Source organism: Pollicipes pollicipes, unplaced genomic scaffold, assembly GCF_011947565.3.
Source record: "Pollicipes pollicipes isolate AB1234 unplaced genomic scaffold, Ppol_2.1 Scaffold_1600;HRSCAF=1878_pilon_pilon_pilon, whole genome shotgun sequence".
NCBI lineage: Eukaryota > Metazoa > Arthropoda > Thecostraca > Pollicipedomorpha > Pollicipedidae > Pollicipes > Pollicipes pollicipes.
Genome location: NW_023595962.1, coordinates 21,457,320 through 21,471,866, shown reverse-complemented (window position 1 = coordinate 21,471,866; position 14,547 = coordinate 21,457,320). Strand labels below are relative to the sequence as shown.

The 14,547-nt window shown below is 51.7% G+C and overlaps 1 protein-coding gene and 1 long non-coding RNA gene across 2 annotated transcripts; both read left to right on the top strand.

Moving 5' to 3' along the window:
* The first annotated feature begins 972 nt into the window (after positions 1-972).
* LOC119113795 (uncharacterized) lies at positions 973-4,827 on the top strand. The gene is made up of 5 exons (XM_037238063.1): positions 973-1,049; positions 1,707-1,813; positions 2,118-2,254; positions 4,242-4,312; positions 4,820-4,827. The coding sequence occupies exons 1-5, from the start codon at positions 1,004-1,006 to the stop codon at positions 4,825-4,827; spliced, it is 369 nt and encodes a 122-aa protein (XP_037093958.1). The 5' UTR covers positions 973-1,003.
* Positions 4,828-5,827: 1,000 nt separating this feature from the next.
* LOC119090347 (uncharacterized) lies at positions 5,828-10,150 on the top strand. The gene is made up of 3 exons (XR_005093211.1): positions 5,828-5,880; positions 7,610-7,714; positions 9,419-10,150. It is a non-coding gene; the product is annotated as an uncharacterized LOC119090347 (long non-coding RNA).
* The last annotated feature ends 4,397 nt before the right edge of the window (positions 10,151-14,547 follow it).

Below are 14,547 nucleotides of genomic sequence, written 5' to 3'. Positions count from 1 at the left end.
GGGGGGGGGGGGTTCCAGCAGCAGCATGGGGCCTTCTGAGCAAATGCACAGAAATCAAGGGCAGCATGGAGGGCTCCTTAACGATCTGTTCACTCCTGCAAGTGAGCATGTAGGTCCTTCGGAAACAGCATAGGACCCCTGAAAAGCGTAATGAGGCTTGTAGTTCCCAATGAACAACTCCTCCAGTTATTGAATTCCTTTATTTTATTTTCTCGTGGGCCCATCACTTTGCCTGCAATTTTTCTTGGCTGCTTGGGAATCCAAAAATGTCCAATTTTGTTGCATTTTGTGTTAAACAAAAACTGCACCTGTTCCGCCTGCTATGGAAGCCCCTTTGGAAGCCTATGGGCCCCTTCGGGGTCCAAGGGGGCCATGGCCCTGTGCCCTCTCCCCTTCTTGATCCGCCCCTGCTGCCCAGGGGAGCAGAGGTCATCAGAAGCCGGAATATAATTGTAAGGATCTGCGACTGGTTAGTTTTGACCCACAGTGAATTGGAGGTTAGTCTAACTGGATGAAGCGACACAAGCTGTCCTTGTTACGTTCCTGTCTCACTCAAAGCTCAACTCGACCAAGTTCAACTGTGACAGCTCGCCCAGTCAACACAGTCGGCTGCATATTTCTGCCAGCCTCGCCGAAGCAGCCGCGCTGTTGCTACGAGACGGACCTACAGCGTCCTGTCTTGGAGTTACGTCTTTCGGGCTCTTTCTTACCCTTGGTTGCGAGGCTGCGTCTCCAGAAGTCATAGAAGTCAAATACGGCGCACAAAAGTTGGAGGTCTGCAGTCGCGATAAGCTTTCTGGACCTAAATCGGTAAAAGGAGGACCCTCGTGGTAATTTGACTTTACGTTGATTCGGTACCGCCAACTGCGAAAATATCGCCGCAGAAACGAGGGTGCTGAAGCTACACCGTAAATGCTAACAAGGGTTTCGAGTGAAGCCACTGACGGACTCCTGCACCTTCTTCCCCCAGGCGGTTGACCTGGACTACGGGGCGAACGCTGAGATGAGGTACTTTATCAAGGGTGCCATACAGAAGACGCTCAGCGAAGGTAAGGACTCGGCACCCCATGGCAGCATTCCCAACGAATTGAAGGTAGGGGCATTGAAAGTCAGACTTGTGCGTGTTTTCATTTCAGCTAAATCTATTCCGATTTCGAGGCACAACGTGTTGGGTTGATTCCCTCTCTGGCTCAGATGGTCACCGCTTAGGTCCGAGTCGACTTGGATCTTAACCCGAAAGATATGGCTATATCTTTCTGTATATCTTTCTATATCTTTCTATATCTATTATGTCTTTTTATACAAGTTCTGAAATTTCAGAATTGATTTTCATGAGATCGATTCTGGTTACGGGAGTTAGAGTGAGATATCTAGAGTGAGATAGAGTGAGTTAGAGTGAGATATCTGGCTTAATGGATTTTCTAGAAGGCGACATGAAACATGTATTTTGACATCAGACCGTACAAGCTCTGAGTTGAATTATTCACTGGCGGATGGTTTAGCCGACTCACACTTGGCTCTAATTCTCGATAAAATCCAAAGAAACCGAATACACTCCGACCCAACGAAATTCGGGTCGATTCCGGAAGCGGTTTGGGAACTGCCCAGCTCGGCACTAGTCTGCACCTGTGCGGGTCTGTGTGAGCCTCTGCCCTGCGCCAGCGCGCCACGGTGGTCCCTGGGCACACTGCTGTCCTCCCCGGCAGGGCTGGAGACGATCGGCGAGGTGCCCTTTCTGCTGGACGAGAAGACGGGCGTGGTGACGCTCAACTTCGACCCCCAGCGTGGCATGAAGGGCTACTTCGACTTCGTGGTACGTCTCGCCGCCAGCGTCGGCTGGCTGCAGCTGAAGTTGTTGCAGCTTAAGTGGCAGTGCGAGCTCGAACCTCTCCCACCTTTTTAGCTAAAATTTCGAAGATGCGTGTTGTACTATATTAGGACATCCTTAAGGCGTGCTTTACTTGGTGTAACGCCATGTGTTTGTGCCGTTTTTATTGCTGTGAGACGAGTTTGGCCGGTGTGAGACTGGGTGGGGGAGGGGGCGGGGTGGGTGCAAATGTCGAAGTGGGAGCAACCTCCCCAAGAGCCACGGAGCCCAATGCGCTATGTGTCACCAGGTGCACGTGCGGGACCGGTCGGAGGAGGGGGACGAGGCGCGCGTCTTCATCTACCTGCTGCGCCAGGACCAGCGGGTCAAGTTTGTGCTGCGCATGCAGCCGCAAGAGGCGCGCCGTCGCATCGACCACCTCAGAGAGTAAGTGCCACACCTCAGAGGGAAGGTGACACACCTCAGAGGGAAGGTGCCACACCTCAGAGGGAAGGTGCCACACCTCAGAGGGAAGGTGACACACCTCAGAGGGAAGGTACTACACCTCAGAGAGTAGGTGCCACACCTCAGAGGGAAGGTGACACACCTCAGAGAGAAGGTGACACACCCCAGAGGGAAGGTGCCACACGGCAGAGGGAAGGTGACACACTGCAGAGGGAAGGTGACACACGGCAGAGGGAAGGTGACACACGTCAGAGGGAAGGTGACACACCTCAGAGGGAAGGTGCCACACGGCAGAGGGAAGGTGACACACGGCAGAGGGAAGGTGACACACGGCAGAGGGAAGGTGCCACACGGCAGAGGGAAGGTGACACACGGCAGAGGGAAGGTGCCACACGGCAGAGGGAAGGTGACACACCTCAGAGGGAAGGTGCCACACGGCAGAGGGAAGGTGACACAAGGCAGAGGGAAGGTGACACACCTCAGAGGGAAGGTGCCACACGGCAGAGGGAAGGTGACACACGGCAGAGGGAAGGTGCCACGCTTCAGAGGGAAGGTGACACACGGCAGAGGGAAGGTGCTACACTGCCATTCTGCAGAGGCTAGATGTCACACTACAGTTGTAAGGCGTCACACCGCGGAGGCTAGGTGCCACACTACAGAGGTAAGGTGTCACACTTTCTGTACCGCTCTTTGTACCGCCCTCTTGATGTACACAACGCAAGCAGTAGGTGCCACACCTCAAAGACCAGATGTCACACTTCAGGACGCGTGTGCCACACCTCAGAGAGCTCACGCGGAGCACTGCAGACCGATGTCGTGCCGCCCGTTAACGCCACACTTCAGTGTGACGCACGTCATTGACGCACGTTGGTGCCGCACATCGGTGCCACACGTCGGTGCCACACGTCAGTGACGCACGCACGTCAGTGACGCATTCATGTCAGTGACGCACTCATGTCAGTGACGCACGTCGACGCTACACGTCAGCGACGCATGCCGGCACCACACGTCAGTGACGCACGCCGGTGTCACACATCAGTGACGCACGTCAGTGACGCGCGCCAGTGACGCACGTCAGTGACCCACGCGCGTTAGCGCCGCATGTCCGCCACAGACTCTGTCGGAGCCCGGGCAGCGTCGGGCGCCTGATCAGCTGGAGCCTGTGCACGGAGCCGTGTTCTGCAGTTCGCCGTTCTCCTGGCTGGCTTTTCTATCTTCAGCTCTCATATCCTCAGGCTTTACTAATGAGGAACACACAGCGAGCGTCCTGACGTGGCACGCTGAGGCGTGCGAGTCGCGTCAATTTCTCACTCACAGCATCATGCTGTCATAAACCGGGATTGCCAGCCTCCCCGTGGCTCTATCGTAGCACTGCAAGCAATGCGTCACGCACTGCAGAGCATATACCCGGCATTAGCGACACTTCCACTTCCACAATTTTTCGACGCTTCGACACTTTTCACACGACACTTTCAGCTACACAGAAACTTAACCGTCTTTTGAGCGGTGGTGGTCAACGGGGTGAGACGGCGCCTGCAGAAGGTGTGAAGGTGCCAGCAGTAGTGGCGATCGTCACGGAACAGGGTACCCTGTACGAAGTAACGGGAGAGTCGTGCATGAGCGTATGCCAGCACTTTTCAGGAGATTTTGTGCTTTGGCCGCAATTTACATTTGGCATTGTGTAGTGGGAAATTCAAGCAGGAATATTTGGTGGCGCGGACAGATTTAAGCAATCGCGCTTTTGCGTCAATCCCGAGGAACCGTCAGCATACACACTCACGTTTTGTTAAATGCATCATGCAATGTGAACATTCCGAACTCTGTCTGCCCGCCTCTACAGCTACCTGGGGAACTGTGTCCAACGCCACCGTCAACGTGGACGAGTTCAAAGTTCACGAGACAACACTGGCGACGTGGACCGCACGAAGACGGACCTGTACCTCCACTTTGTGGACCGGCGTGACCACAGCATCCTGGAGGTGGACAGGGCGCTGTCGCTGCTGGACCAGAATGTGGAGACGCTTCGATCCGCTATTCAAGGTCGGTATCCGGTCACCGCGGAGTCCTATCGAGTTGGGAACAGTACTGTTCTGCGAAGAACAAAAAACAAAACAACTTGCAGGCATCTGGCATTGTCCCGTGTTCCATCTTGCACTTGCGGCGTTTCAGAGTCGTGTACGTAGGCGCTGTTGCGGTGTTGCTATCTTTGCTTTGATTTTTTTAATTTTAGATATGTGTGTTTCTTCGTTGCACTTGCTATTACTTATCATGTATTTTTCACATCACCTTGGATTACACCCCTACATATAACAATACTTAAGCTTTATTGCATGTTATTTACGTGTTATATATCTATGTAGTATATATATATATATATTATATTATATATGAATATACATATATATATAGATTATATATATATTATAAACAGACTGTCTTCAGTACGCGTGAAATATTCTCACAGATGCACTTAACAACCTACCTTGCATTTCTATTATTGTTAATGCGCAGGCCACCAGTGCACACTTTTCACTCTTCCTGTTGCAGGAGTTTAACGTGTTGTCGACGCGGCGGGCGGCGGCGCGGCGCCGGCTCGTGCTGAGCCGAGTCGTGCCGCTCTCAGCTGGCTGCTGGGCGGCTGCGCCTTCCTGCTGCTGCTGCTGGCCACCGTGCTCGGCGCCTGCCTGAGCCAGCGCGCGCGCTACCGGCGCCAGCTGCGCGCCGCCACCGCCACCGCCTTCGGTAGGTCCAGTCCCCGGCCTGGTGAGCGGCGGGCCGTAGAGCGGAAAGTCGAGAGGGCTCCCCGACTGACGGTGTCCATGCCCCCTGGCTCTCCGACTGACGCTGCCCATGCCCCCTGGCTCTCCGACTGACGTTGTCCATGCCCCCTGGTTCTCCGACTGACGGTGTCCATGCCCCCAGACTCTCCGACTGACGGTGTCCTTGTCCCCAGGCTCTCTCCACTGCCTATGTCCGCGCCCCTAGGCTCCCCAGACTGAATGTGTCCATGCCCCCAAGCTCTCCCCACTGCCCGCATCCGTACCCCGAGGCTCCCCAGACTGACTGTGTCCGTACCCCCAGGCTCCCCAGACTGACTGTGGTCAGTGCCCCCAGGCTCCCCAGACTGACTGTGTCCGTACCCCGAGGCTCCCCAGACTGACTGTGTCCGTACCCCCAGGCTCTCCAGACTGACTGTGTCCGTGCCCCTAGGCTCCCCAGACTGACTGTGTCCGTACCCCCAGGCTCCCCAGACTGACTGTGTCCGTGCCCCCAGGCTCCCCAGACTGACTGTGTCCGTGCCCTCAGGCCTCCCCAGACTGACTGTGTCCGTGCCCCTAGGCTCTCCAGGCTGACTGTGTCCGTGCCCCCAGGCTCCCCAGACTGACTGTGTCCGTGCCCTAGGCTCTCCAGCTGACTGTGTCCGTGCCCCAGGCTCCCCAGACTGACCGTGTCCGTGCCCCCAGGCTCTCCGACGGCCACCGTCAGCAGGTCGTCGGCGGTGCCCAACACCAACGTGCACGCGGTGGAAGGGAGCAACCCCCGTGTGGACGGGCGGGCTTTGACAATGAGTGGTACAAGCCGGACACCGACGGCGCACCGCACAGCAGGTCAGTTAGAGGGTCGGGGTCCACACAGCAGTCAGTTGGAGGGTCAGGATCACACAGCAGAGCAGAGGGTCAGAGATCTACACATCAGGTCAGCTGGCCAAGGATCCACACAGCAGGTCAGTCAGAGGGTCAGAGATCCCCACAGCAGGTTAGTCAGAGGGTCAGAGATACACACAGCAGGTCATAGGGTCAGGGGTCCACACAGCAGGTCAGGGGGTCAGGGCTTCCAGACGATAGGTCAGAACGGGTCACAGTGGCTCAGGAGGCGTTTGCTTGGCGCATGGCTCACTTGCCCACCACTGCGAGCCGGTTTAATGACGACGTCATCAGTCTCACGCCATGTCACGGCTTCATCGCAGCCTCATAGCGAGTTATCGAGGGCGGCATGACAACATCCTCAATACCATCTTACGGCCTCCTTAAGGCCATGTTGCAGTCCAGTTATGACGTTCTCACTGCATCAAATATCATAAAGATTGCAACGTTTGGTCCATAACATTGAACGTCCTGTTAGTTCCCCATGGATCTCCTCAGCATCTCCTCGCGCATCTCCTCAACAGCTCCTCACGGATCTCCTCGGTATCCCTTCACGGCTCTTCTCAACTCTCTCTCTCTCTAGCGGATCTCATCAACAAACCCTCACGGATCTCCTGATAATCGCCTCACAGATCTCCTCAACACCTTCTCACGGATCTCCTCAACACCTCACATATCTCCTCAACACCTTACGGATCTCTTCAATGCCTTTTAATTTTTTTTCATCACGCCTTAATCCAGGGCTTATCAAATCCGAAGAACCATGCGACTAGGGTTCGCCATAAACCCACCAGCACATCATGCATACCTCATAAAATCCATCACCAGCACATCATCATGCCTCATAAAAGCCATCACCAGCACATCATCATACCTCATAAAATCCATCACCAGCACATCATCATACCTCATAAAAGCCATCACGATGGCTCACGATACCTCAATACCATCTTACGGCCTCCTCAAGGCCAAGTTGCAGTCCAGTACGACGTTCTCACTGCATCAAATATCATAAAGATTGCAACGTTTGATCCATAACATTGAGCGCCCTGTTCGTTCCTCATGGATCTCCTCAGCATCTCCTCGCGCATCTCCTCAACAGCTCCTCACGGATCTCCTCGGTATCCCTTCACGGCTCTTCTCAACTCTCTCTCTCTGTAGCGGATCTCATCAACATACCCTCACGGATCTCCTGATAATCGCCTCACAGATCCCCTCAACACATTCTCACGGATCTCCTCAACACCTCACATATCTCCTCAATACCTTACGGATCTCTTCAATGCCTTTAATTTTTTTTCATCACGCCTTAATCCAGGGCTTATCAAATCCGAAGAACCATGCGACTAGGGTTCGTCATAAACCCACCAGCACATCATGCATACCTCATAAAAACCATCACCAGCACACCATGCCTACCTCATAAAAACCATCACCAGCACATCATCATACCTCATAAAAGCCATCACGATGGCCCCTTGAGCTCATGAACACTGCATCCCTTTACGTTTTTTGGCCTTCGAAGCGCACGCTCGCCACGCCGCGACCGTAGCTTCGCCGGCGTACCCTGCCGTACACTGCCCGTCTTGTTATTGTTCACTGGTGTTTTAGGGCGCGTCGACTTGAATGGTCATTTTGCGCCCATACACTGCCCGTCGAGCCCGGTTGGTGTTGTATGTCTGTCTGCCGACAGCCGCCTGTATGTGGAGGGAGACAGTCTGGATGAGAACGCCTTCACCGGCGACAGTCTGACCCTGTCGGCCCAGCAGCAGCAGGACCTGTTCACCCACCAGCACGGGTGGGTCGGCTGGCTGCTGTGTGTGATGGCAGTCTGATGTTGTGATTTGATGATGACGGTAGCAACGATATTATAAATGCTGATGTTTGACGTGCAGCCGTTCCTCACGCATGTCTTCGAAAATGGCGTTACTCCATCAGACCAGGGTTAAAAAGACATCCTTGTGTTTTATTGAAATGTGTAGTAACAGGGACGTACGAGCAAAATAGACCACGGAGCGTGTTTTCCCTCCCCTGACCAAATTTAGGTTAAGGATTAAAAGGAATGTCCCTCATTTGAAGGCATTGAAGCAAGTGTGAGATATGATGAAATAAGCTCATTTGTAACTTTTGGTATGCTTTTAAATGAAAAAGGCTGCTCTTGACAGCATAATTTGTCTCTTTAGTGAATATGCTCTTCAATACGTCACATCGTCGTCCCTTGCACAAAATTGCTCGAGAGCCAGCTGACGGCAATATCTGGAAATTATGCCCACGAACGCCAGATGTGAACGATTCGATAATTATGCCTTTATAGGCCTTGGTCGCAGCATGGCTAATGCAATGACCGGGTTTGAGTGACCATATTATGGCGTCATGAATGCCTGGGTGACTTTGAATTAGTCTCCCGAAATAGTCTGCATATCTTCGCGGGCGTTTAGCTCAGAAACTAGGGGGGTCTAGGTCTCAAGAATGGCATGGCCGTGAACTGTACCGATTGATCTTCAAGGTGGCTATTTCAGTTCAAAATCCCATGCGAATGTGGTAAACTCCCTTTAACGGGAGCGCTCAACATTTATATGAGGTTTTGACTCGAAATAGGCACCTCGAAGACTGAAAACTCGAAGACGCAAAGACTGACTGCTTCGACGCTATTTACAATCCCGCCCTTCCTAAGGTTCAAAGCCGCCTAGTTTCTGAGCTTCACGCCCGCGAATTTGGGGAGAGTATTTCGGGGAGAGCTTTGTAATGTCACCTTGGCATTTATAACGTCACAATGATGCCATTCAAAGCCTGCCATTCCATATTTATGTGGCGATCAAGACCAAGAACAATATAATTGTCGACGTGTTCATAGCTGGTGTTCGTGAGCACCGCTTCCACAACTAACGGCTGTCAATTGGCTCTCATTCAATGTTGTGCAGGGTACGATGACGTAATTAAATCACGACGCATTGAGGGTCATATTTGTGAAACAGAGAATCGTGCTGTCAAAAGCAGTCTCTTCCGTTTAAAAAGTATGGCAATAGTTACAAATGAGCTTGTTCCATCCTGTCTGATGCGTACTTTAATGTCTTTAAAGACGACACGTTCTCTTTAATACGTGCGTGACTAAATTTTGATAGCTAAGAATCTACACAGACACGTACAAACCATACGATCGGAACCAGGACAGTTTGGTTTATGGCACGCAAGAGTCTGAATATATTATGTTGCGGCACGTCATTGTGGTTCATGCGACACGTTTCTTTTGGTTAACGTTTGATCCGCGCTTGTTCCCTATCCATCCCCGCCCGACTGGGTTGTGTTCTTTCCACTCTTCCCACCGTTGGCGTCGCCCCTGACTCGCTGCGGGCCCGTTCGATTGGATTGCCTCCCCGTGCCTCCCCTTATCCCACTGCTTGCTTCGCTCCTGACCCGCTGCAGGTACGCTCGATTGGATTGCGTGCCTCCTGCTCTCCCACCGCTGGCGTCGCCCCTGACCCGCTGTGGGCCCGTTCGACAGGTCGCCGTCCCGTTCCTCGGTCAACTTCAACAGGCCGGACGCCGGGCCCAAGACCACCAACGACCTGAATCGGTACCAGCAGAACATCCTCAGCCAGAGCGGCCGCCACGCCCCGCGCGGCAAGCACGTGGAGACCACCGAGTTGTGACGCACCCCGTGGCGGCCACGTGCCGGCCACGTGGCGGGCGCGACGCGGAGCGAGGACTCGACGGATGCGTGATGTGACGTCGCTCTTACGTCACGTATCCGTGACGTCACGGGCTCGAGGCGTATAATGTATCTTAGTGTCTCTTGCGTGTTTACAGACATTTGATCGCATTCCCGTGTCCAACCGGTGTACTCATGTGAATGTACGTGACTATGTCCCCATGTGCCGATGGCGTTGGCGCCGGCCAGGTCAGCCTACTTACCCACTGCGCTAACCGGGCGTGCACGGCCACAGTACGGTCGTCAACCGTGCTCGCCAACTGTACTCGACTGGCGTGGCAGCGAGAGCCGCACCGATCGAGGGAAATATACCAGTGACGTCACTCGTTGGCGCCAGTGATGTCACTGCCTCCGTTCGGCCGTGAGCGCCCTGTCTGTAAATCGGTCTGACTGCATGTCTGCGTGTATGTGTGGGGGCCTGCTGGTGCCCGGTTGTGAGGATGCCTCGTACGGCCAGCCGGGCCGCCGCTTCTCGGCGCACGGTCACTGCCGCCGCGCTTAATGAGACCAACATCGAAGCGAATATACGCCTGTTCTTCTGCGTCCGATCTTTTTCATTAACAGGGAACGCGCAGCAGGCATCGCGCCGTTAAGCTCCTTGGCGAGGGGTGGACGTTGGAAGAAAGCATTAAGCGGCGTTGTTGGTGGGGAGCTTAACGTGGAGCACGGCATGCATTTGAGGGCAGCGTCTGGCTTCCAGGGGAGAGACGCATAGCGGAGGAACCAGCCAGGCTGGCGCTTGGCACGTGACGCTGAACTTCTGCTTGACTCGCACGGAATCCAATGCGACCTTGGAGATGCTCTGTTAGGGCTAGAATCCGATTCAGATTCGACTCCGTTGTTTAGTGATGTTAATTGGGCTCAGAGCCGATTCATAAACTTTGGGACAGGATCAAAATGGATTCGATTCCACGTCAGAAATCCATGAATCGCGTCATGATCCAACCACAATCGCCGTCAGGTGTGCGTAACTGCTTTGAAGCTGTACAATATGAGTTACCCAGGAAGTGTGCGATAGTATTGAATGCGACAGAAATCTGTGGAGCATCTGCACAGTTGCTCATGATGCGTACGGCGGATTGAGGGAGTGGAGGCTTCAAGACGACAACATTGTTTTATGCGCACTTAAACACCGGCTGTTTATGCGGGTGATGGCTTTTTGAAGGATGGCAGTATCACCACTGTTTCATCGCTTCATTCGATTACAAGGAATCGATCATTTGCAAGTCGCGAAATAAAACTGATAGACAAAAGTCGGAAACAAGCCCAGACCTGGGCCAACAGCAACAAGAGACTCGCATTAACGGAGAGAAGAGACGGTCGTACGACGTATGCAAACCGGGTCCACGAGTGCAGGTCATCACGTGCAATCGTGGGCAACACACACGGGGCGCACGTACCGCCTACGAAGCGTCAAACAATCTCAGCCCTGCCCAGGAACGCAGCAAGCAGGACCAGGAGGAGCCCTCCCCCCAAATAAAATCCCCAAAAAAGCTAAAAGTGAGCCTATGGACATGGGCTGGGAATAAATGACTAAAAGTGGCAATCGACCATCCCACGTTAGTAGAACTTCCGGTGTCTCTGACACAGTTTGGCTCAAAAATACGTCAGTTTTGGACCGGAGAGCAGCCAAGTTCACCTTTTCAGGGGGTAGGGCTCAGCAGAGGCAACTGCCACCCAAGACATCCGAACCGAAACAGATCAGACCATGCCGGCTGCATAGACGCGTAGCGCAGGCTTTGGTGACTAGAATTCACCCAAAATATTGGGGCTTCCCTAGTTATTTCGCCACAGTCACGACAAAGGAGGAGGGGGTCGAGTTGACGGCGTAAGACGCTTCTCTGCATGCAGCGCTCTATGCGCAATGTCAAGTCATAAAACAACTGTAAATGGGCATGTCTCGCATTGGTTCCGTGTGGTGGAGTTTATGGGTCCAGGCCACAAATAATGTCAGTTTTTAACATTGGACCTACACTGATAAACAGCCTGAAATATCGGTCATCACTCTGGCGGCTACCCAAACATTTCTTCTGGAATCTGCTATCTATGGCTGTGCTGCGCTGAAACCGTATAATCCCTTGTTCCGGAGAGTCCTAGTGAAGAGAACCCAAACGCCACTCTACGTGTGGCATACACGCACGTGGTTAAAATTTCGCTGCGGAGCAATATTAAAATTTCTCCGGAGTCTGCGAATTACCACCAGATTCTTACAAATTCACACTTTAGCTGGGTATAGGCGCTAACCGCTTGACTTGGGGGAGAGAGAGATATGGCCACCATGGCCCTATACTTGGCTGCATCACAGACAACAGAAGGAGTGATTGGCTCTCTGTTAGTTGGTAAACCTGTACAGTAAATTAGCTGGGCATCTTCCTATTGGCTGCCATACCCCAAAGAGGCTGATTACGGTGTTTGAGCGTCAAGAGGCTCACCTAAGGTAGGCAGCTTCCACACAGATAATGCAATGACGTGCTCTACATCTATCCGCAGACTTTGTGTAGATCGTGTTATTTGTTTTCTGGTTTCCGAGAGATTTCCAGAACCGGCTGCAAAATCCCAAAACCCTGAATACGTTCTTTAAGATCTTACGTTGGCTGAGTTGGTATGAGGCCATTAGTTATCAAAAAGCCTGAATTGTAGACTCGATGGTCCGACGCGTAGCAAACAGATTCCTAAAAGGAGAGGCGAATGTAACTTTAAAGGCCCGCGAATTGGGACCAAAATTCTTGTGACAGCTTCTGGTATCTAGAGTATAAGAGTTCTGGTATCTAGAGTACAACTCTTGCCTCAGGGGGGGGGGGGACACGGCTCTTTGACCTTTCCCTTGACTGCGTCCCTGGGCTAGGTTTGGCTGTAATATTAGTTACTGAGGGCACCGTAGGCGATGTAATTATAAAGTAGTTGGATATATTATACTTGAGGTTGGAAAGGCCTACGTTGGGCTGTGGTCGTGCAAGTCGCCTTATATGCTTTTTCAGTAGATCAACAGGCTGATCTGAAGTCAACCATGTCAGAAAACCTCGTGAAATTGCGCACGCGTCATCGATTGTAACAGTTTTCAGGAGGTACGTTCGACGGATCCCAAGCATTTACTTGGCATCTGTTTGACGGATTCCAAGCATTTGCAAGTATTTCAGGGCATATCATGCAATCTTAAATGCGTTGTTCCTTTTTAAATGCAACTGAGCTCAGGGACTGCACGCTTGGGTGCACAGGGGATGCACGTTGCTTGCTTGCAATGCTCTCATGTCATTTATTTTGTTTGGAAGGTTAACGTGGTGGCCGGAAGTCACTATAGCTTTAGAAGGGCTCGGGAAAACTGCATACTTTCTATTGTGTATTGAAAAGTTGGAAACAGGAACGCGTGCACAGTTCCTGGTTTTCGAGTTCAAATGGAATGTTCCTGCTTTTTTTTACTTGTTTGCTTGGGTTTTTATCACTCACAAATTCTTTGAGAACCTTTTCATTTTTGATGGAGTATCCCTACTCTATTCGTGGGTGCGACCAGATGAAAACCTCATGTCAAACAAACAGTTGATGGACTGACTGCAGTTTACTAAGCAAGGCTGATGCTTGTGAAAGTTCCATCCCGGGACATATTGTCATATGGCGTTAAATCGAATGCTATTTCATTTAGTGTGGGGAACCTGAATGTTCTTTGCCGCTGTCCTTTTTGATGTCACGTTTAAAGGTGATAAGCAAAAGGCTAACCATACTGACGACATGTGTTATAGACATAGCGCGTATTGTCGAAACGTGAAAAAATCAAAGTGCTTATTAACCGAAAACTAAGGGAGCGGAATGCCAATTGGCCAAATGCCAACATACCGAAACGGAGTCTGAACGAATGGTCATGAGACAAATGGAAAATCATCTCCGATCGTCAATAAGCCGAATGCCTCTTTGTCAAATAATTAATTTGGCGAACAGCAATTAAACCGAGTGGAAAACACCAAATTATTAATGAAACCAATAAATTGTCGTCAAAATGTGAATTTGACAAGCGCGGCATTAAACGGACGCAAGACTGTTGAATGGTCGGTTGGCCCAATTCATTCATCTCAATTTCAGTTTGACAATAGGATTTTCTCTGGATCGGCTAAAGGGCCCAGAAGACCGTTTAATTGCTCTATAGGAATTAGCACTTTACACATTGGTAGCATCGTTTGATGAGGCGTAACCAATATTTGCAAGGATTAAGAGAAGTTCGGTCGGGTTTCGCTCGTTTAGTTTTTATATAGCGGGACGGTTCAATGAACAATAGCGTTTCGCTCCTTTGGCCTGACATGACACATGACAGTCACATCTGTCGATATAATTAAATTTCGTGGCAACAGACTATTTTGAGTGCTATTCAAAACGCTGTTCTGTGTAGTGTCTTAACACACTTAGCTCCCGGGTAATAAGCGGGTGGACCTGATTGATTTAGGCTACAAGAAGTCATATTCACCGTTTTGAGTTGCACGCCTCTGATACAGCTTGACAACACATTTCAACATGGTCTTCCACGTGGTTTCAGCTTGCTTGGTTTCCGAAATCAGGGAGGCTGCCGAAGCCTCCACTAGTAAGGCTCCGGTGAAAACACGGACACAGGGCTTCCGTCTACAGCCCATTTAGAACATTTGATCTTGGCCGGCGCGTGCCGTTTGACGGCGAGCACCCCTATAAAAAAGGGAATCGTCCGGAGGTGGTCGTTTTCCGCTCGCGCCCCCAATAGTAGTGATACTTGTGCGTCGTCCGTTGTTTGCACACGGTGGTTTGATTTATATACAGAAATTGTGTGCAGATTTGGGACTTCCAGGTGAGATAATGTCTGTTTGTCGGTGTTTGTTGTTCACTTTTCCAAGTCATGCTTCGTCTGATGTCAGTGCTTGTATGATTGTCGAGATCTGTGGTACTTATTTGATTGTCGAGATTCCTGG